At 34.5% G+C, this 22,689-nt stretch overlaps 2 protein-coding genes across 5 annotated transcripts in view; one reads left to right on the top strand and one right to left on the bottom strand.

Moving 5' to 3' along the window:
• Window positions 1-362: 362 nt before the first annotated feature.
• LOC111410495 (cellulose synthase A catalytic subunit 3 [UDP-forming]-like) lies at window positions 363-8,979 on the bottom strand. Its single transcript, XM_023040851.1, has 16 exons — window positions 8,830-8,979; window positions 8,651-8,715; window positions 8,085-8,195; window positions 7,556-7,751; window positions 6,811-7,028; window positions 6,629-6,704; window positions 6,304-6,496; window positions 5,778-6,044; window positions 5,246-5,591; window positions 5,022-5,159; window positions 4,603-4,728; window positions 4,303-4,515; window positions 3,878-4,142; window positions 2,581-2,783; window positions 1,912-2,262; window positions 363-1,323 (listed from the first exon to the last, which is right to left on the bottom strand). The coding sequence occupies exons 3-16, from the start codon at window positions 8,106-8,108 to the stop codon at window positions 739-741; spliced, it is 3,201 nt and encodes a 1,066-aa protein (XP_022896619.1). The 5' UTR covers window positions 8,109-8,195; window positions 8,651-8,715; window positions 8,830-8,979; the 3' UTR covers window positions 363-738.
• Window positions 8,980-12,260: 3,281 nt separating this feature from the next.
• LOC111410496 (protein FRA10AC1-like) overlaps window positions 12,261-22,689 on the top strand; it is a 15,022-nt gene continuing 4,593 nt past the window's right edge. The window contains exons 1-7 of one of the 4 annotated variants that reach the window (XM_023040855.1): window positions 12,261-12,470; window positions 12,547-12,614; window positions 13,217-13,304; window positions 18,762-18,845; window positions 19,559-19,598; window positions 20,116-20,161; window positions 22,142-22,200. In XM_023040855.1, the coding sequence (XP_022896623.1) occupies window positions 12,415-12,470; window positions 12,547-12,614; window positions 13,217-13,304; window positions 18,762-18,845; window positions 19,559-19,598; window positions 20,116-20,161; window positions 22,142-22,200 (441 nt within the window). In that variant the 5' untranslated portion in view covers window positions 12,261-12,414. Of the gene's footprint in view, window positions 12,471-12,546; window positions 12,615-13,216; window positions 13,305-14,024; window positions 14,779-15,419; window positions 18,351-18,761; window positions 18,846-19,558; window positions 19,599-20,115; window positions 20,162-22,141; window positions 22,201-22,689 lie in introns of those variants that run through there. The other 3 variants (XM_023040852.1, XM_023040853.1, XM_023040854.1) reach the window with 3 other exon arrangements.

The following is a 22,689-nucleotide window of genomic DNA, read 5'->3' as shown; positions in this document are numbered from 1 at the left end:
GTCACTTAATCACTCCCCATTAGCACAAGGCTAGAAAAACAAACGCGACTCAAAAACACACACTATAACTTCTAAAACCAACTTACTGATGTGAAACATGCGAACAAACGAATTACAACAGGAATCAACTTTCAAGACCGAAATTATCGGCTACAACCTTAGACTCGGGAGGATTTTCTGAACTAAAAAAAATTAGAGATATAATGGCTTTAAGAAGTGAAGAAACTAAAGTTAATGTTACATATATGTAACTACTTGAATAAACATAGATGTAGCTACTTGACTGTATATTTCATAGCTAATGAATATTTACATACAGAACGTCATGCGAAGATGAAACATAAGTCTATTACCTCAAACAATTAATGACGATTTAGAGAATACACTGAATCAAACTAATAAAGTTCATTACAAGGATGAGAAATGTTGTTAACTTATGACTTACAATACTTCATCAAGCATTGGGACAAATTCTGAAACAACATACAATTCTTTCACCAGTCTCTTTAATAACATAAAGGCTTCTGTTTTGTAATTATTTTTGTGACAACCAACCAAAAAAAAAAAAAAAATGAAGCTATCAACTCTACAACAAATGTGATTTTCGCATAGGCAAAAACATACAGCAAGATGGAGTAGATGAAACTGAAACGTGCAAGTATCGCATGGCAACCTCCCGAACATTTATTTCTTCAGAGGATCCAAGGTCAAACTTTCAAATGTGAGGCATTTCGACTCTTAACAGTTAATTCCACACAGCTCGACATCTGGGCCAGTGACTCTTGTGGTGAATGGATCGACTCGCACCCATAACAATGAAAAGATGGAAGCAAGAAGAATGGCCCATACGACAACAATAGTAGGCGTCCGATTCTGGCGGCCCATAAGACCTTTGAGGAAAGGATAGAGATGAACAATCACCCAGAAGGCAAAGAACAATTTTCCAAAGAGTGGACCCCATGACTGGTAACCACTGTTGATGGCATAGGAGATTCCTGCAACAACACCCACCAAGTTTATGATGAGGAGAGTTGTGGGAGGTATTAGGAGCGTTGTCCATTTGAACATGTAGAGCTCGGCAAAATCTCCGTCTTCATCTGAGGCCTTCGATGTGACAGTGAAGTTGGTGTCTATTCCAGCAAGCACTTTGAGTAAACCTTGGAAGACGGCAAAAAGATGAGCTGAAACACCTCCAATGACCCAAAACTGTTCATTCCTCCACCATTCATCAATTCCCACACCACTCCATCTCATCTCCAGTATGCCAGTAGCAAAGATGGAAAGAAAGAGGGATATAAACCAAATACTCGCGAAGTTACTAATCTGCAATACAAAGTAACATTTAATATTTATGAAATCAAATTCCTGCCAATTTCATGTAAGTTTCTGAAGGCACAACGATAAAATGCTAGCATATTGGTTATTTTGTTATATTTACAACTGAATATAGTTGGGATATTAAGCCCTTATTGGTTATATTGTTATATTTCCAATTGAGAGTGTAGTTGAGTCATTAAGCCCCAGTTTCGTTTTGCTAAAATCAAATTGTTTTTGGAGATTTTGATGAATTGGTCAAAATATGTGGAATTTCTTACTTTTCATGGAGGATTAGAGATAAAAAAAATTGATGAAATGTATGGTTGAGAAGTGATAAAAATTTTGGATCCCATGAAAATGTGTGGTCGAAAATGAGTTTGAGAAAAAATGGGAGCCAAATTGGGGCTAAGTTAGCTTCACAGAATAAACAGTTTAAGGCAGAAACATGATAACATGATCGAGGCAGTGTGACATTTACTTTGTATTTATATATCTAGTGGCCACTGCAAGGTATTGAAGTATAAAATTGTAGGAGTGATCATTTAAGTTCAAATAGGTGTTTAAAAAGAAAATTTGCCGGGAGATGAAACCAACCTGTGGAATAATAAACTTTCCAGTGAGAAGGCAGACTGCTGGCAGAGTACAATAAAAAAGAAGTGGAATGGCAGTGATTGGGTAAATTGTGGTGTTGACATATGCAAACCTCTCTAGCCACTTCAACCTTCCCCCATAGCCATACCATATAGGACAGTGTCTGCTAAACAAAATCTCCACAGATCCTAAAGCCCATCGAAGCACTTGGTTGAGACGATCGGAAAGATTAATTGGAGCTGATCCCTTGAAGGCTGGTCTAGCAGGCATGCAGTAAATTGATCGCCAACCACGAGCATGCATCTTGAATCCAGTAAGAATATCTTCTGTAACAGAACCATAAATCCATCCAATCTGCAAAAGGGGAAACGCACTGTTTATAGAAACATGATATTTACGGGATTTACTTGTTTCGAGTAGAGGACCTAAAAGGGGCTCCTAGACAGCACTGCCTCCTAATATCCAGCACCAGTATGTTTAAATAAATTTCTAAATATCGAACCGGTTGAGAAGTGGTAGATATATAATAGGAAGAAAACTGTGCATATATGTCCTAAAGATCTACTTCAAACATAAATTTTGCTGGATACAGACAGCACCGAAACAATGGTAACATGAGATAGTGCAGTGGAGAAGGAACTTCAATAGAAATTAACAAAAATGCCAATTTACCTCGCTTCCCCATTCCGTTTTATCTTCATACCCACAACTGATAACATGAATGGCCTCTTTCAAAAGAGTCTCTGGTGTAGCAGACTGAGGAACGCCACCATTCTCCATTAGTGTGGATGCGACAAAAACTGCAGACTGGCCAAATCTTTTCTCAAGGCTCATTTGGGACATAAGCAGCGACTTCTCATCATCAAATCCAGCACCTGATTTTAATCAAAAGAGGGAAGAATTAACAAAGAGATAAAATGAAAAAGCTAACAAAATGAAACTCGTGGAGGAAGTTCCTTGTCGGCATCTTCCTTTCGTGCAGAAGACAAAAGGTGAAAATTCAATACGCTGATAAGCAATGAGTGAGCCAAGACTCGGGAAAACCAGGCAGATCATGAAATAAGAATGTTTAGAAAAAGAAAAGGAGACAGAAGATCTCGAGCTTATTCGAAAGAATGTGGTTAACATTGGGATTCAACAAAAATTTGTATGCACATTTAAGTGTGAAAACAATGCTGATTAGAAATGTGAGATGTACACAATGGGCATGGACCACACCCAACAGTTGCATTACAGCACTTCATTGGCCCATTGTGAAGCCAGTTCATATGATCCAATAATAACCTCAAAAGTCCCAACCAGACAACAAAAAATAACAAGCAGAAAAGATAAAAGAAAAGAACACCAAAGAGTAACAATCCAGGTGAAATTACAGGGACTAGCCTCAAAACCCCGAGCAAAGAATAGATGAAATTTATATACTTGTAGTATTGCACTTAAAAAATGCTCTTGCAATACCCTTCTGCCCCTTTATTTTAGTCACGTAAAAGTACTATATTATAAAACACAAGTTAACAGTGCCCCTGTTTGAGCCCCATTTTTTGAGAATAGATTTCATAAAAGTGATTTTTTTGGAGTGTGTGTGGTCAAAAAAGTAGGGACAGGTTTTGGATTTACATGAAAATTTATTTTACTTGGAGAATGTGTGATTGAAAATAGTTAGGAGAAAATTGAGTTTTAAAGAATGGGGCTCAAACAGAGGCTGCATGGGTTCCCAGCATCCATTGCTATAGTCTAATTAACAATATTACATGCCCAGATCAATTTTTCTTTTTTTATAGGTAGCATTCCTGGATCAATTTTCACCCACAAAATCTAAAAATTAATTACACAACATTGGACATGATGCATGTAACTTTTTTGTGCCTTACTATCAAATACATAATGTCATTATGTTTTCTTTAGAAATAACAAAATGCAAGTAGGAAAAGTAGGAACTCAAGTATAGTGACTTAAACAGAAACAATACCTTCAACACCCTCCTCTATATCCTCCAAGCTGAAAATTGGAACAGTGGGATCAACATGCTTTTTAGATTTCTTTTTGTCTGACCCCTTCTTGCTTGATTTAGAACTTTTCTTTCTTGACCCACCAAAACAGGAAGAGAGAAACCCAGATTTCTTCTGCTTAGGTTTGTGAGGAGGCTCATAACCATACAAAGCTGTTCTGTTGAAGACACATCCAGTACCCACATACACAGGACCTTGAATACCATCCAAACCTCTCAAGTTAATCTAATAGCAAAAACAATAAGAACAAATTAATATGCATAGAGGATATCACCCACCCCCAAAAAAGAAATAAGAAAAAGAATTATCGGATTATTTATTACAGTGCATTTGGACACTCTAGTAGGAAACAGACAAATAATAATAACAGTGATCATAAACTCACATCAAAGAAGACAGTGTTACGATTGGCATATCGATCATTCCTATCAATACCATCGAATCTCTGTGGAAATTGCACATAACAGACATATTTTCCAAGATTTGGATCCATAAGAAAGCACATTGCTTCTCGCAAAGCTTTGCTGTTGTTTATGTAGTGATCACAGTCAAGATTCAACAAGAAAGGTCCATTAGTAAGAACTGCTGATACACGAACCTACAAGAGTTGCATTGAACATAACATGTTAAATGTGCCAACAAGGCAATGTTAGCAGAAGTGAAGATCAAATTGTCAACCACTTACAAGTGCATTCATAGCACCGGCTTTCTTGTGATGCTGGAATCCTGGACGCTTCTCACGAGAAACATACACTAATCTTGGCAGCTCATTACCCTCACTGTCAAGACCTCCACTTTGGCCCAGAAAAACCTGCAAGCAACAGAATCTAGATGAGTAACCTCAGTCATAACACAAAACTGTGAAAATGCAAATATGATGATGACAGTGTAAAATCCACCAAGCGGTAAAAAAAAAATTGATAATACTGTTTGCCCCTATCACACATAAAAAGGATTAAAAACTTTAAATTTAAAACAATTTGAATAGATATTAATATTTTTATAAATAAATAGTTTTTTCTTAACATTTTAACATTCAGTATACAAGGGAAAACCATTGTATCTCATTGCGCAGGGATCTAAGTTCCACCTAACTAAGCTTACCTGAATCATTCCTGGGTGATCTCTGGTGTTATTTCCTGGCCATGGTGTACCATCTTGCATGACCCAACCTTCTTCAGGAACCTTTTGGGCCTTGGAGACAAGTGCATTGATACGAATTTTGAACTCTTCATATTCTCTCTGTAGCAAAAGAAAGAGAACAAAAATAGGACTACTGGACCAAAGGGAACAGACAACGGAAATGTTCTACAATATAAATGTCTCACCTTCATAGCCCTACGTTCTTTGACAAATGATGGATGAACTTTATCTTTCAAGTAGTCAATCTTCTGACAGAAGTACCATTCTGGAGCACGTGGCTCAATATTGTACTTTTTGCAGAAAGGGACCCATATCCTAGCAAATTCTGATGTTTCTGATAGAGCTTCAAACGTTAACATAGCAGCACCATCATCAGAAACGTAGCATGAGACCTTGTCCACTGGATAATCAACCGCAAGAATGGATAAGACCGTATTAGCTGTAACAAGAGGAGGCTCCTTCAAAGGGTCAACAGTACTGACAAATATGTCAACAGCAGCTAATTGTGAAGTTTCTCCTTCTCGATCATATCTGTTGAACAATTTTTATATATTTCCAAAATCAGATTTCTAACTTGGAACTTTATAATGTAATCAGAGAAGCAAACTCTTGTAAATGATGGCTTGGATAATTTCAGGAAAAAAAACAGTAAGCTGAACAAAGCAAACTAAAGACGAAAAAGTATAAATTGATATGAATAAACAGAAAATTTCTGACCTAAGAGAAAGTCTATCGAGATATGTTTCACGATTTACAGGAAGCCATTTCGGGAACTGATCAAGAATCCAGGATATAGCGAACCAGATCTCACAGATCACAGATATCAACCACAAAGCATATGCATTGGGCACCGGATTTGTCAATCGGTAGTGTAAGAAAATGGAGATAATAATAAGCCGCAATACAATAACCATCCTGTAAGGGTTTATCCTGGATGATGGAACAGAAACCTTCCTTGAAAGGGGTTGTCGAGCTTCATCATTCCTGCAGCATGATGAAAATCAATAAATCTTGCATAGAAGACACTTGCATTATTTGTATAAAACAGTTTTTGTGTAAATTACGCCCAAATCAAACTAACTTCTATTACACAAAAAACCTCATTGAACTGAAATTTGTGCAGCTAAGAAAGGTACAAACTAAGGTCTTCTATTTATTCACAACAATATTCCCAGAGATCATGACCGGTAGATAGTCAGTGAGAAACCAAAATATCAAATAACTAGAATAATAAGGAACTCACAGTAAAGAGTCATCTACAAGAACATCTGTGCTGGCATCAATATCTCCAGCTCCCCTTTCCGAAGGAGGATGGCTAGTTGTCATTGGAACAACATTTTTTTCCTGCTTCATCTTCCAGCCATCAACTCTCTCTTTCCACGCAACATTGCCCAATCCTGGGGATCCAAACTCCCTCACTGGATCCACAGCCCTAGCTGCACTCCAAAGAAAGAATATAAGTGCCAAACAGGGAGTAAAAGAACTTGATGCAAGGATAAATGAGGTCATAAAGAAAACACAAAAAATTGTGATTGATCCATTTCTGTTGCAAGGAAGTAGATATATACGTTTACCACCACCTCCAGGTGGAAGGGATGACACTGAGAGGCGTCCAGGTGATGCTGCAGACAGTTCTCCAGAAACCTAAATAGAAAGCGGGAATTTTTAAGTATCTACATTACACCAAAAATGAATACTTAAAATTTCAGTTTGGATGTAGAAGTAATGGACAAGAAGCATATGAACATACGTCTGTTCCATTTGTAAGCGAAGGAATGTGATTATGAGAGACCTCTTTGTCATATTTTGGTGCCCCAATATCTTCCCCTCGTCCATAATTCATGTGCCAGCTCAACATACGCTCAGAAACCTTTTGCTTCTCATTTTGAGTGTCAGAGTAATGAAGATCGCTGGCATCATCATCACTGACACCATTATCCTTTCCATCACCACTAATAGCAGGACTTCCTGTATGAAGTGGAAGTGCAAGAAGTCATTTCCAGAAAATCCAGAATTAAAGTTTAAAATATTATTAATCACCACTCAAAATGTATTATCACTAGTTTTCTCAAAAAATATGAAGAGAAATTTAAAGACTAGTGTTTAACCACAAAACAAAGGGGGACGACCTAGGTGGACCTAAAATGCACTCATAATCAACATTCCAATAATAAGGATCCTTTTGGTTATTGTTCAAAATAATAAAGCTTTCCTGTTCTGTACATTTTGTTGGTCTTAGTTGGACAGGTAGTGCTCAGTTGAAAGTCAATTTCTTAGAACCTCAATGAGTTTTTTTATACCTACTACATTCCAATAGCTACTCAAAACAGCTTTGTATAGTGCATTAATGTACAAAAAAATATATCAAACCAGAGTAATAGTATAACCACTGAAAAAGAAAAACCAAAGATATATTGATATCGCCTTTAATAGAGGTGCTCACACTCACGTAGAGTAAATTATTAACCATGAAAATTCCAACAGTAAAAATATACCTTTGAGTCTCTTGTATCTAGTTTTGCACTGAGGGCAAGACTGATTCCCATCCTTCCTCTCATATTCATAGCAAGGTCTGCAAACTGGAAATGCACAGACATCGCAAGCAACAAATGGTTCGCCGTTAACAGTTAAACCCACTTTATCACCACAGATCTGACAGACCTGACTGCCCATGTTCTTCAAGGTCTTTCCCTGATCAACCAGCACCACAATTCAGTAACAAAGAAACCCAATAATCATGAGGTGTATTTATTTTAAAATCCACTTCATAAACAATTTCAGTCAAACAAGTAAACCCAAAAAATGTGACAAAAAATTTCAGCATACTCAATAAAATTTAATTTAATGCCACAATCTACAAATCATTCAGCATAACAGTTGACTTAAGTTCATTATAATGTCACAACCTACAAGTCATAGTGCACGGGAGAAAAGCTAGCTAAGACCTTTAGAAGTTCAATCTTGAAGCATATAAGCATTCCACAAATATTTAAAATAACAAATGGCGAAATTTTTCATACTGACCTTGGTTTCTGCTTCAGATTCCATTACCACTTAGCTTAAATGACAGCAATGGATTTACAAGCAAATAGATATCAGATTCACACAGATTTACGCATGCCCAAATCCTCTTCACTGCAAAGATAACTCTTTCAATTAGATTCCTCAATTTACGCATCAGATCTATATCTAATCACATAAAAATAAAATAAAAAAACAAATAAATAAATACAAAAATAAGTAACATGAAATTCAAGTGAATTCCCGATCAGGTCCTTCTTCAATCCACATTTTAGCAATTAGGAAAAAAATCTCTCTCTCTCTCTCTCTCTCTCTCTCTGTCTGTCTGTCTGTGCGCGCGCGCGTGTTTAATTAACAAGGTAATTGAATAAATGAATCCCAAAAAACGAAAATGCTCAATTATGTCAATCAAATCGAAGTAAGAACCAAATTTAAATTTGTCATCGACCATTTCGTGAAAGAAACAAAACAAAAATCTCTCAACACTATCCACTCTCACACATTTTCGTTCATTTCCATACTCGAACAGACATATTGAAGAGGAAAGTGAACAACAATGAAACAATCACCTCAAGATCTAACGAGATATCGCAATCTCCGCCGCCGAGAAACAGACACTTTTCTTCGTAAGCAACTAAAGTTCAATAAACAAACCCATCAATTACACACCAGATCTAAATCGAAATATGTGAACAATGTAAACAAAAAATTGAAGTAAAAGAGACGGAAGAAAAAGAAAGACCATTACCTGTCTGCCTCTCTTGATTTTACTTCTCTTTTTGGCTACAGAGAGACATATAAATACATGGATGTATAGCTGTTAATGAGTGCGCAATTGTTTATATTATGATGATGAGAAATGAATAAAAAAATTGACGTAAAAGAGAAGAAAACGACGTCTGAGCAGCCGAGTATTTTAGAGCTCCACCGACAGGGAGAAGTGAAAGGTGTACACTGTTCTGTGCACCTACGAGTTAGTTAGAAAAGCCCATCGGTCTCAATCCAACGTGTAATTGGAAGAAAATTTAAAAATTTTAAAGGGTTTGATTTGCTTTTCAAAGTAATTATTTTCAATTTTCAGTTTTTAGTTCTGTAAAATATTGAAAATGTGTTTATGGTACGTTTGATTTTCATTCTTTGGTCATAAAAATGAAAAATATGACCATTATTCATCATATTTGACTTTCTATTTCTTGTGTGAATCCCATAAAAACTGTATTTTTCATTTTCATTCTTAGAAAAATGAAAATCAAACAGGATCTTAATCTAGTGTTTTTGAAAATATATTTTCGAAAATAATGTTAAGCTCCTATTTGATAGGAATTAAAAATAAAATTTAGTTAATGATTAATTTTAATAACATATTTTATAGAATCTTACATTTTTCATTAACTTTTATCAAAATCTACTAAAATTTTAATTTTAATCTCCATTAAACAAAGATTAGTTAAGGTTCCAAACACTGAATCGATATTTATAAATCGGGATAAATAAGTTGTAGATAAATGTAAAATGGCAAATAAAATGATGAAGATTACATCAAGATTTTGAATCATAGGACAGTATAAGAGGGTGTTTGGAAGACATTTTTATGTAAAAATGCATTTTTAAATAGTAAATTGATGGGAAATGTATTGTTGAAAAATAAGGAAAAGTTATTTGTTTACGTTTAATATTATTTTAATAAAGAAGGTGTGGTTGAAAAGAAGAGAGAGAAAAATACATTTAAAAAAAAATGGGTACCAAATGTGGCCTAAAAAAATGACAAATTTATTCACCCTATCGATAATTGAGCTGAATTTGGTATATCATATTTGACTTTTTTTAATGGTTTGTTGAGAGGAAACCATTTATTTGACTCTTAAAAATCATTTTTTTTTAAAAAATTAATATGTTTTAAACTTTAGTTGAATAAAAAGGGGAGAAAATTATATCTTTCTCACCCCCACTTCAATCTTTCCAATTTTCTCGATCTGAAGATCACGTATAGTCCTTATTTGATCCTCATTTTATTGAAAATTCATTTTTAACAATACATTCTTTAATATTAATAATATTACACGTACATCGATAACTATTTTCCATTTTTAACCCTACATTATCCAAAAATCACTATTTAAAAATACATTTTTTCTTTTAAAATGGGGCTCAAACAAAGTAATACTTAAAAGGAAAAATTGCAGTTGAGGTACCAAACTTTTCATTTATTAGCAGACTTTATCCAAACCTTTCATTTGTGCTACAGGAGGTACCAAACCTTCAAAAAATTTGCACCCGGAGTGCAAATTGACAGAAACCGTTAGTTTGACTATTATTGACAAGAAATTAAAGGTCTGACCAATTGTTGACTGATTTTTTAAAGGGGCAAATGTATAACTTTACATTTTCATATAAAAAATTTAAATAAAATAATTATATTTTAAAACCAAAAAAATAAAAAAAACTACAATCATCATCTCCACTCACTCCCCCCCCCCCCCCATATGAAAACCAAAAACCAATTTGGTAAATGAACAATACCAGTTTGCACTTCCAGAATGACTAGCTCCGATGAGAACGGCCAGTGGAAGGAGAAATGGGAGGATATAGTGGGGATATTTGTAGGATTTGAGGGGTTGTTTGGGAAGAAATGGAATTGAGGGTTTCAAGAGAAGAGAGTAAAAGGGGGCAAAAATAATAAAAATAATACCAATAATTGAAATGTGCATTTGATGAGTTTTTATCTTCTTTCTCCCAAAAACTAGTCCATACAAATGCACTGGTATTTGATGGGTTCTTGTTGATGGGCAAAGTAGGGTTTTTATTTTCTTTCTTCCAGATTTTACTGATTTTTAGAGAGTTAGGAAAATAAGTTGTAAAGTTTGAAATTAGCTTTTGAGATTTCAGTCAAGCTTCTAGCGAAGGTGAGGAAAGTAAGATTCCAATTTTTGATTTTATTGGTAGATACCTGGTTTCTGGTTTTGGGTGGGTAGAGAAGATGACTTTTAGTTTTGGGTGGGTGAAGAAGATGACTAGTTTTTTATTTTTTTATTTAAATTTTTTATATGAAAATGTAAAGTTACATATTTACCCCATTAAAAATCAGTCAACAATTGGTCAAATCTTTAATTTTTGGTCAATAACAGTCAAATTAACGGTTTCTGCCAATTTGGACTTCTAGTCCAAATTTTTTGAAGGTTTGGTACCTTCGATGACACAAACGAATGGTTTGAGCAAAGTTTGCTAATAAACGAAATGTTTGGTACATCGATTGCAATTTTCCCTACTTAAAAGTTAAGCATAATGCTGTATATAAAGCTCCTATTTGACCCCCATTAATTTTCATTCCGTTACATTTAATTTTTCTCTCTCCTATTTTCAACCATATAATCTTCCATGAAATAATATTATACGTAAATCGAAATTTTTTTCTTTTTTTTCAACCACTCATTTTTCAAAAAAAATACCATTTCACCCACTTTCATTATCCTGAAATGGGGGCCAAATGGGGGCAAAAATTAAACAAGGATGACATTGCAATTGTGCCCCTGTTTGATCCCCATTTTGGGAGAGATAATGAATTTTGATAATAGATTTATAGAGAATGTGTGGTTAAAAATTAAGCTCCTGTTTGTTTTCCATTATTTCCATATTAAAATGAAAAATATGATCGTTATCCATCACATCAAGCCACCAAATTTGAATTTCTGTTTTTTGTGTGGAATCCATAACGTCTATAATTTTCATTTTCATTTTTTACAAAAATGAAAAACAAACGTCCCCCAAAAAAAGTATTGAACTTCAGTATAATATCATTTTATTAAAAAATGTGTAGTTGAAAAACAATTTTGAAAAAAATGAATTTTTAAAAGAATGAAAATAAAAAAAGGGCGGTATCTTGACTAGTCATATTATTGTTATAAAAATAAAAATAAAATCAGATATTCACAAGTAATATTTTATTTATTTATTTATTTTTTTACAATTTCAAAATTTCGAATTATACTATTATTGAAGAATAAAATACAAATTCAAAATGAATTTTTAACAAGGAATTGTCTAGATCTAAAATTATTTTTATTATTATTTTTTGTTTTCTCTTCACGTTCGAGGAGGGGCATGGCCCCGCGTCCACCCCGTCCCACCAACCTGTCGGAGCGGTTTATTTTTTATTTTTTATCGTCAGTTGATTTACTTGGCCAGCGGTTCGGCTCGTCTAGAACATGGAGTTGTGTGGAATGAGCCGAGCCGCCCATGCCAAGAAGAAGGAAAATTGAAGCGTAAAGAACAGAGTGAAGAATTTCCCCTTCCTAAAATCAGTCTTTCGAATCATTGAGAAAGGGACAAGAAGCGGATGGCATCCTTTGGGTCTCTCAAGCAAGCAATCTTCGATAAAGAAGCCAGAAAACAGTCTCTCTCTCTCTACACCTGCATAATTTATTGTTGTTGAATTGGGCTGACCTATGTCCATTTGCTTTACGCACAGGCAGTATCAATTTCATATACGAGGTCTTAATGCATACGATCGCCACAAGAAATTCTTGAATGATTATGGTCATTTTCACGTTCCTGCTTCATATTTGTATATTTGTATTTTGTATTAAAATTGTTGGGTGTTATTGTGTAATTGTTATCGTGTCTAGTACTAATGACTTCGTTGCTGATGTAACCATTATCAATTCTTTTAAACTCTCTTCCATTTATTGTGTTTAACGTTTGCATATTTGCAGTACATATTCCAGTTTTCTTTCTTGATTTATGCAATTGATACCGCTGTCCCTTGTCTCCAACCAGTGCGTTTGCTGTAAAAGAAATAACGAGCTACGCATTTCTTTTGTCCAATAATCATGCGTTCGTTGGACTACTTATACCCAAAATCTTGGGCCAAGTACTGAACTCCATGAATCCCTTTTTCTTATTTGTTTAAAGACTAAATTGGAAAAGATGCAAAAACTTCAAGAAAGTTATTAAAAATACACTTTTGGTTTGATGATATTTCTATCTCCTTGAGATACGAGATTGTAAACTACAGGATTACAATAATTTGGATCGAATTTTGCTAATTTTCTTCTGCAGTAGTTAGCACACAGCAGGATTAGCGTGTTACTCTATTTTTCTACTTGGTTCAATGTATATTAAAAAGTGTTTACTTGCAGTTGGATTTTATGGAAAAGAGAAATCCGCACAAGATAAGTTGCCAGTTAAAACAGATCAAGACACCCTCAGAGAGGGATCTGACTCTTTGTGTCTTTAAAATTTTGTATATATTGTATCATCTACTTCATGGATATTCATAACTCAAACTTTGCTGCAGTCCACTGTTTCTATTGAAGTGCTATTAAGTCATCATTAAATTTCATAAAGATTGAGCATGATATTGTGCAGCTGCTGAAGTGCCCTTTTTTTGTAACGTGTACTGTAAAAATATATGACAAGGATCTTCATTTAATTATTATTATTATTATTATTATTATTATTATTATTATTATTATTATTATTATTATTATTATTATTTTAGTTGGGGTGGGGAGGGGGTGTTGGGGACGGGGAAGCGCTGGATAATCCTTTTCAAGAAAAATAGTCCCAAGGAATTTTAGAAATGGGCAAGACATTAAGGATATGGATGTACGGATAATGAAAAACATTTCTTGCAAGGTGAGAAGACGATAATCTTGTGGAGTTCAAAGGCTTGAGCTTCAGTGGTTGAGTTATTTGGATGCAATAGAAGTGATTTGATGGGTGCACATTTATGTTATGGGACTAGTTTTTATGAGAGATTCAGGCAGTAACTGCCAATTAAGTCTCCATTTGTGGATTGGGACCCAGTGGTGAGAAGGAATCAATGCTATCAAGGATCTTCATTTAATTATTATTATTATTATTATTATTATTATTATTATTATTATTATTATTATTATTATTATTATTTTAGTTGGGGTGGGGAGGGGGTGTTGGGGACGGGGAAGCGCTGGATAATCCTTTTCAAGAAAAATAGTCCCAAGGAATTTTAGAAATGGGCAAGACATTAAGGATATGGATGTACGGATAATGAAAAACATTTCTTGCAAGGTGAGAAGACGATAATCTTGTGGAGTTCAAAGGCTTGAGCTTCAGTGGTTGAGTTATTTGGATGCAATAGAAGTGATTTGATGGGTGCACATTTATGTTATGGGACTAGTTTTTATGAGAGATTCAGGCAGTAACTGCCAATTAAGTCTCCATTTGTGGATTGGGACCCAGTGGTGAGAAGGAATCAATGCTATCAGGATCTGGAGAAATAGAACTGAAGACAATGAAATCATCTGGAGAAGATTTAGGCTGTGCTCAGATGAAGATGAAGAAAGGGTAGAATGTGATGCATAGATGGGCAATGTAAAATCTTATGTTTCTGTAAAGTATCCACTGCGCATGTATAGGAACACATCTCCAGTATCAGGGGCGGACCTACTAAGGAATTGCCCCCACTGGACCCTAAATTTTTTGACATTAAAAAAAAGGCCCATACAATAGATTAATAGAAGCCCATGATTTTTAACCCAAGCCCAACAATCTATAAGTTTTTAACATTGAAATATGGTCCATAATTTCCCAAACCCTATGGACCAGTAAGAGGCAACAAGAGTGGGCGACTGTGAGACGGAGGACGGACGGTGCGAATTGCGGTGCGAATTGCGATGCGAATAGATTGAAATTTGAACATTGAAGAAACAAATTTTTGGTAATCAATTTCTCTGTCTTAATCTTATTATTTTTGTTTTTGTTAGTTATTTATGCAAATAGCAAGTTTAGATATTGTGGTTGGATTAAAAAAAATATTTGAAGCCGTAGCTGTCGCCCGTCAGCCGTGAACGATGAATCAGTGAAACTGTGAAAGTGAATGAAATGAATTGCAATATGAATTGATAATGTGACCTTGAATTGTAAATTGTTAGATAACTTATATTTAATTAATTTCTTCCTAAGTTCCTGTCTCTTGGAAATTGGAATTTGGATGAGGGGCAAAACCGAAAATGTGTTGAATTTGGAATCTTGGATTGTAGATTTGTAGTGGTTCAGTAACTTCAGTTGTTGCCTTGTTGGACTTGGATTCTCAAATGTTAATTGTTACCATTTTTACGTATTTTTATCGGAACTTATAAAAAGAATATACATTAGGATTTAGGTCTCTTGGGTTTTAGTTGCTTATATTTGATATCCAAGTATCCATCTGAGTATTTGTTTTTCATTTATATTACTTGAGAAACTCACTTATTTTTTAGATCAAGGTCATTTTAGTTCATCAATTTTAGATTCGGAGTTCATCTCTTAACTTTCCATTTCACCATTGGTATATTTATGCAAGCTTTGTTTGGCTTGTAGGATAGGAAGATATGTTGAGATATTTTAAAAGGGTATCTCAAATATCTACTGAAGAAAATGTTGAGGCAAAGAAACAACGCATTGAGGAAATTTCTATCGAAGAAAATGTCGAGGCAAAGGAAGCCAGTGGTAAGGATGCTACTGTTGGAGAAAATGATAAAGCAAAGGAAGCAAGTATTGATGACACTAATTTTCAAGAAAATGATGAGGTAAAGAAAGCAAGTATTGAGCATATTGATGTTGCACAACTTCCCACGAATCCCGGATTAAGAACTCCAATATTGGATTATAATGTTAATCTTCGAGATCAAATAAGAAGAGCATACTTGCAGAGAGGTCCGTGTCACCCTCGGAGTCATGTGTTTCCACGTAAAAAATCAAGGCGATTCATTCCTGCTTGGTTCAATGAATATCCTGATTGGTTAGAATATAGTATAAGTAAAAATGCTGCATTTTGCTTATACTGTTATCTTTTCGGACCAAACAATGGGGAACAAGGAGGTGGTGATGCTTTTGTAAAAGAAGGGTTCCATAATTTTAAAAAGAAGGATAGACTTGGAGTTCATGTTGGAGATGTCCATAGTGCACACAATCAAGCCCGAAGAAACTGTGAAGCCTTGATGAATCAAGAGCAACATATTGAGACAGTTTTATTCAAGCAGTCAAAAAGAGCACGGAGTGCATATCGAATTCGTTTGAATGCATCAATTGATTGTATACGACTTCTTTTACGTCAAGGACTAGCTTTTCGTGGTCATGATGAGTGTGAAGAGTCAAATAATCAAGGTAACTTTCTTGAACAGTTGAAGTTTCTAGCTGATCATAATGAAAAGATTAAAGCTGTCACTTTGAAAAATGCTCCAAAAAATCACAAACTAACATCACCAAAAATTCAGAAGGATATTGTAAGTGCTGGAGCTATTGAAACGATTGATGTTATCATCAAAGATATTGATGATACATTATTTTCAATTTTAGTTGATGAATCTCAAGATATCTCAGTGAAGGAGCAAATGTCTATTGTTTTACGTTATGTTGATAAGACAGGACATGTGGTTGAACGTTTTATTGGAATTGAACATGTTTCCAGTACTACAGCTCTATCGCTTAAAGCGGCTATAGATAAATTATTTTCAAGATATGGGTTGAGTATATCCAGATTGCGAGGTCAAGGTTATGATGGGGCGAGTAATATGCAAGGTGAGTTCAAAGGTCTTAAAACACTTATTTTGAAAGAGAATCCAAGCGCCTTTTATGTTCATTGTTTTGCTCATCAACTTCAATTAGTTCTTGTAGTTATGGCAAAGAAGCATAAGAAAATCCAAAAACTCTTTAATTTGGTTTCTAGCATGGTGAATATTGTTGGAGCTTCTTCTAAACGTTGTGATATTCTCCGAGAGAAACAAGAAGCCATAATTTCTGAAGCACTCATTAATGGTGAGATTTCAAGTGGGCGAGGTCTTAATCAACAAAGTACTATTGCACGTTTTGGTGATACACGTTGGGGATCGCATTATCGTACTTTGGTTAGTTTGATATTGATGTTCTCACCTATAATTGATGTCATTGAAATGATTTCAATTGATGGATCAACCCGTGAACAAAGATGTGATGCTGATAATTTATTGGACTCAATGCAGTCATTTGAGTTTGTGTTTAATTTACACCTCATGAGAACTATCTTAGGAATTTCCAATGAATTGTCTATGGCATTACAAAGAAAAGATCAGGATATTGTAAATGCCATGAGTTTAGTGACAGTATGCAAACAAAGACTCCAAGAAATGAGGGACAATGAGTGGGATTCCTTTTTGGATGAAGTCGTTTCTTTTTGTCAAAAGCATAATATTGATGTTCCTGATATGGATAGTGTGTTTGTATGCCCAGGTCGCTCACGGCGTAATACTGAAGAAATGACAAATTTTCATCGCTTTCGTGTGGATTTATTTTATTCTGTCATTGATATGCAACTTCAAGAATTGAATGATCGTTTTTCTGAGGTAAGTACAGAGTTACTTCTTTGTTTAGCATGTTTATGCCCCGATGATTCATTCTCTGCTTTTGACAAGGATAAATTAATTCGTCTTGCTAAGTATTATCCTAAAGATTTTTCAAAGATACAGCTCATGACACTTGATGATCAGCTTCGAAACTACATTGTTGATATGCGCTCTAACAAGGAGTTCAGAGAATTGAAGGGACTTAGTGAACTTGCATTGAAGTTGGTTGAGACCAAAAGAAATAAAATGTATCCATTAGTTTACATGCTTGTGACTTTAGGATTAACTCTTCCAGTTGCTACTGCTTCAGTTGAAAGAGTATTTTCGGCTATGAACATTGTGAAGAATCGACTGCGTAATCAAATTGGAGACCAGTGGATGAATGATAGCTTAGTTGTGTATGTGGAAAAAGATGTATTTAACGAAATCGATAACAAGACTATTATACGGCGTTTTCAAAGTATGAGAAGCCGTAAGGAACAATTGTAAAAAAGTACTACGTTTTGATTATCATCGTTATTTCTAACTTGAAATTCTTTTTTACGTAATTTTTTCTCGCCCCCATTGGATCATAATCCTGGGTCCGCCCCTGTCCAGTATTCCTAAAATTAAAAAGAAAAGTAAAAAATCTTGGGTAGCAAAGGTTGGTGAAGCTGTCATTTTCTTAGGATACATTTATAAATAAATGGTTGGATTCAAGCTTAGTCAACTATGCTGACAGTTCTTCTAGAGTACAGATGAATTGTCTCATACGTGTGTGTGACCTTTTCGTGTTTGATCTTGTTAAATTTGTTTTGAATGCATTTTATGATCAAATTTTTGCTCTCTGTGGAATGCACAGGATGAGGAAGCAACTTAAGCCCCCGTTTGGCCCCCATTATTTGATGTTATAATTTTTGGAATAATTTTTTTTAGAGAATATGTAGTTGAAAAAGAAGAAATTTTTTTTGATTTATGTGTAACATTTTTTAATTTGAGAATGTGTGCGAGAGAAAAATGTATTATAAATTTAATGAGGCTCAAGTGGGGGCTAAGTGACTTGTATCTTGTTATGTAACTGTTTGCCTTTTTGTGCTGATATTTCTGATTTCTAGTGCGGTTTGTTTATTTCAATACTTTTTACACACACACACACACATATATATTTATATTTTCTCCCCTTTTCATTCTGTGTATAGTTGCTTTCTTTTAACCAAATGATATGTCTTAAGAGCTATACATATGCAACGAGTTCCATCTTTTCTATGGTTGATTTTGGAATTAAATTTTAGTTTTGCCATTGGTCATCTGCTAAAATTGATATTTTTCTTTTTGTAAACCTGGGTTTGATCATTTGGTAAAGATTTATAAGGACTGAAGAAGATGATATGAATCCTTCATGGGAGCAAAGGCTGGTGAAGCGCTACTATGACAAGCTCTTCAAAGAGTATCCTTTGCAATGTGATCCACTCTGGCATTTTTTAATTTATTTTCATTTCTTAAATTCAGCATTAATGTTTAAATTTCTTTAGTTTGAAGTCACCATGTTAGATTATGCTGTTTTGGAAACAAGNACTCTTTTATTTGGCATGTTGGGATCTACTTACACGTCTTTGTCACGATACCTTTTAAATTTATGTGTAAGTTGACAAATGTTACCACAATTTTTACATGGACAGAAGCAAAAGCTAAGCTCATGGAGTAGCTACTAGCTGGTGAGAATGAACATATTCATTGACATGCAATGTTGATGGTTTTGTCTAAACTGTTCCTATTAAGAATGAAAGGCCTTCAAATGAAAAGTATGCAACAGTCAACTCTGTTGGATGTCCTTTGACACCTTTCAGTGCCATTGTGCCTGAAATTATGAGGGAAAAGGGATATGTACTAACATCCATTCGCATTCTGCAGTTACATTTTTAACATGCTGTCTGCACATTAATGACTATGGTTTATGAACTAGCACTATCCAAGTCATGCAAGTTGAATTGTTCTTCAGTTGGTCCGTTTCTGATTGTGCATAATTGTTATCTGTTTCTGTTCTGTAGCACATTCCTAGCGTTTAGTGGCTTTCCAGCTAATTGTGATTTGTTTCTAGTTGCTACCACGTCTTGTATAAAACTACGGTGTTTCACTGTATATATCTTTAACTCATTGGAGATACTGCATAGCTGATATGTCTCACTACAAGACTGGTAAGGTAGGCATGCATGCGATTATTTTATTTAATTTTTAATTTTTTAATTTTTCTGATTCTGGAAGTACAATTCAAAATAGATAGGAGAGTGCGCTGACTCAAACTCATAACAATATGCTCCTTTTGGACGGTAGAAAATGATCTATAAAATTTCCATTGTTAGCCAGTCGAGGTTTGGCATCACACCCAATAACCAACCTTAAAGTACAATAAGATAAGTTCTGGCTGAGTACTTGTGGATCATTAAATACGCTCCCATAGTTTAGCTTTATTTTATATGGCAAAACATTTATGTAAAGTTGTTCATTTTGGAGATGAAAGAAGTTTTATAAATGTCATCTTCCTGAAGATACACATGTTTTGAGACTGACAAATACATTCTGACATTCATTTGTTTCTATAACATTTTATTTGACCATGACATTAGCATACATGTGATTGAGAATATATTTGGTTATATTTTATTCCTAATTCTTGTTGGTGAAGATGTTTTCTTAGTTATACCTTGTTTTCTTCTTAGATTGGTCTGAGATGGAGGACTGAAAAAGAAGTAATATCCGGGAAAGGTATAATCTTATGTCAAATGATTCTATAAGTAATATTTTGCTCATTACAAACTTATGCATATCCATGTTGTATTAATCATTCTCTCAATTGCTCTTCTAGATATTCTTAGCTTTTATTTTTATTCTGGAATACTTGCTATTCTATATTCACCGATTGAGCTAGAACACTTACCATGATTGGCTATTCTGTAAAAACAGTCTTAATTCAGTTCTTGCACTTGATTGATTTGTAGAACTTTGAATTTAGGTTTGAGAAATTAGGATTGTATTTTTGGCTTATTTCTCATTTGTCAATTGAGTGAAAGTACAAAGTTAAAATTATGATAAAAAATTTTGCTTCTATCTGTAGCAATCGAATAATGCCTTCTATTTCTTGCTCCCCTATCTCCCTTCCTTGCAATGGGAACCCATTTGTCTATTCATTTCTAAAGAGGGGGCTACATAAATACGTTACTATTATACAGGTAGGTTGAAACTTCTGCTTGTTACTTTGGACCTAAAATAAATTTTTTATTGTAGAACATATTTGTTGATTGCCTGAAATTACATACGATCTTATTAATTTTCCAGACCTACTTGGTTTAGTTTACCTATTATAAAATGTTTATGTTCATATGTATCTTCTCTTCCAATTTTTTAGACCACTTTTGAATTCATATTACTTTACTTCTTGAGCCATCAGAATATTAACTTTGAAAATTCCTTGGCATTGGATTTCTATTAATTTTGGATAATTGCAATACATTTGGGCTTTAATGATTTGAAATTTAGTTAAATTTCACACATACAGAAAAGTACATGATCACTGACAAATAATCATGTTGGCTATAAATAAACAGTGTAGTTTGAAAAATCGTGCTTCTGGTTTTCTATCTGATTCACATTTAATAATGGCTGGTGAGATGCCAGAGCACAAATGTTTCTTCCAGTTAATTTTTCTAGCAGACAAATTTAACCTTTAGTGGTGAAGCCTCTGATGCTTCTTCCATGACAATGGAATGCTCAAGCTCAAGCTCTCTCTGTCTTAAATTCATGGCCATAAAATTTTGTTGCATCTTCCAAATATGACCAAATACATCTTGCCTCTTTTAAAAATTATCTCTAACCTCACACAGATAAAAGGGCAACAAGCTATAGGCATTACCATAAGTGTGGGTGAGCATATCACATTAAGACTGAACGCATTGAGGCCATGAGATGCTCACGGTATCATGAACTGAAGAAATTTTTTCTCTCGTGTATATAATCATTAGGAACAGATAACTTCTCTGGCAGTGGATTGTAATTGTGAAGGAAGGCTGCCTTTGTTGATCATATTTTTAATTATTGCTTTGATTCTGATTAGCAAGTGTTTAGATTCGTGCTTTCATCCAAATTGCTCCACATTGATATACGAAGAGAATAACTTGTGATGCAGTTAGTAGAGAACGATTTTTACAAAGTTGACAGTTGTAGGGTGTTGCTAGTTATGATTTGCTCGTGGGAGAAGAGCAAACACAGAAAAACAAGAGGGGTCACTGGGTGGGGGGCATGGGGAGGAGAGAAAGTTTATCCTAATTATTGACATTAAAATGTGCTAAGGCAATTAGGGGAGGATTTGTCACTTCTATAAAAATTGCTGTGGCAATATTGCTAGCAGTTAATAATAACCTTGAAGTGTCAGTTTCCTACTGTTTTAGGCAGCTTTGTTTGAAGACAACTGGTTTGGAAATGTATGTAACCTGTATCTTATTATTATTATTTTTTTCACATCTCTTTCCCTCCCCTATTAGCTTTGGCCCCAACCCAGCAGGCACATGCATCTTTGTCAATATGGATTAGCTTCAGATGTGGGTGCTAGCTTTTGCATGCTATTTCAGCACCGTGAAACTAGGCCATTATGTCTTTTGCATTTAGTTTGTCTGTTTCACTCATAAAAAATTTAATTAGTTGATCAGTTGCTGTAGGAATTAGTACTAACTGAGTGCCTTTGATTGTCAGGACAGTTTCTATGTGGTAATAAACATTGCAATGACAAAGATGGTTTGTCAAGCTACGAGGCAAGTTCTTCTTTATCCTTGAATCAAGTTTGTCCATTATATTCAGTGTTTAGATTAGGTGAATACCGTCCATAAATTTAGTTTTATGATCGATATACAGGTGCAAAAGTTGCAATTTAAAATTATAGAATCTTAATATGTATGCTGCTAAATGATTCCTCACTAGGAAACTTTGAGAAAATATTGAAATCTAGCGGAGTCCAAATTTCAATAAATTGATATTTAGTTTTCTCCATTACATCTTATTACATGGAGATGTGGGTTTGGCTTTCTGTTTTGATGCTCACTGTCAATATTTTAATGGCTTGTGTACTTTTTACTTTGTTCATATTCACATTCTGCAGATAAAGCATCTCAAATTGATGTAAATTTTTGTAATCTTGCATAATTATTATTCTTTCCTATGCGTTTGAGGTTGAATCTCATTAAATGATCTATCTAAATTATCCCTTGAGAAGAAGCTAAAATTCTCAGTTGTTATTAACATTC

Source organism: Olea europaea, chromosome 15 (assembly GCF_002742605.1).
Source record: "Olea europaea var. sylvestris chromosome 15, O_europaea_v1, whole genome shotgun sequence".
Classification (NCBI taxonomy): domain Eukaryota; kingdom Viridiplantae; phylum Streptophyta; class Magnoliopsida; order Lamiales; family Oleaceae; genus Olea; species Olea europaea.
The sequence above is the reverse complement of the archived record's forward strand: the minus strand, read 5'-3'. Positions and strand labels throughout refer to the sequence as shown.

Excerpts from the sequence above, each read along its gene's own strand:
- LOC111410495 (XM_023040851.1), bottom strand. The coding sequence starts at position 8,108 with ATGGAATCTGAAGCAGAAACCAAG. Across the intron at positions 7,029-7,555 it reads TAGATACAAGAGACTCAAAG|GAAGTCCTGCTATTAGTGGT; the intron begins GTATATTTTTAC and ends CACTTCATACAG. Across the intron at positions 5,592-5,777 it reads CTCGATAGACTTTCTCTTAG|ATATGATCGAGAAGGAGAAA; the intron begins GTCAGAAATTTT and ends ATTGTTCAACAG.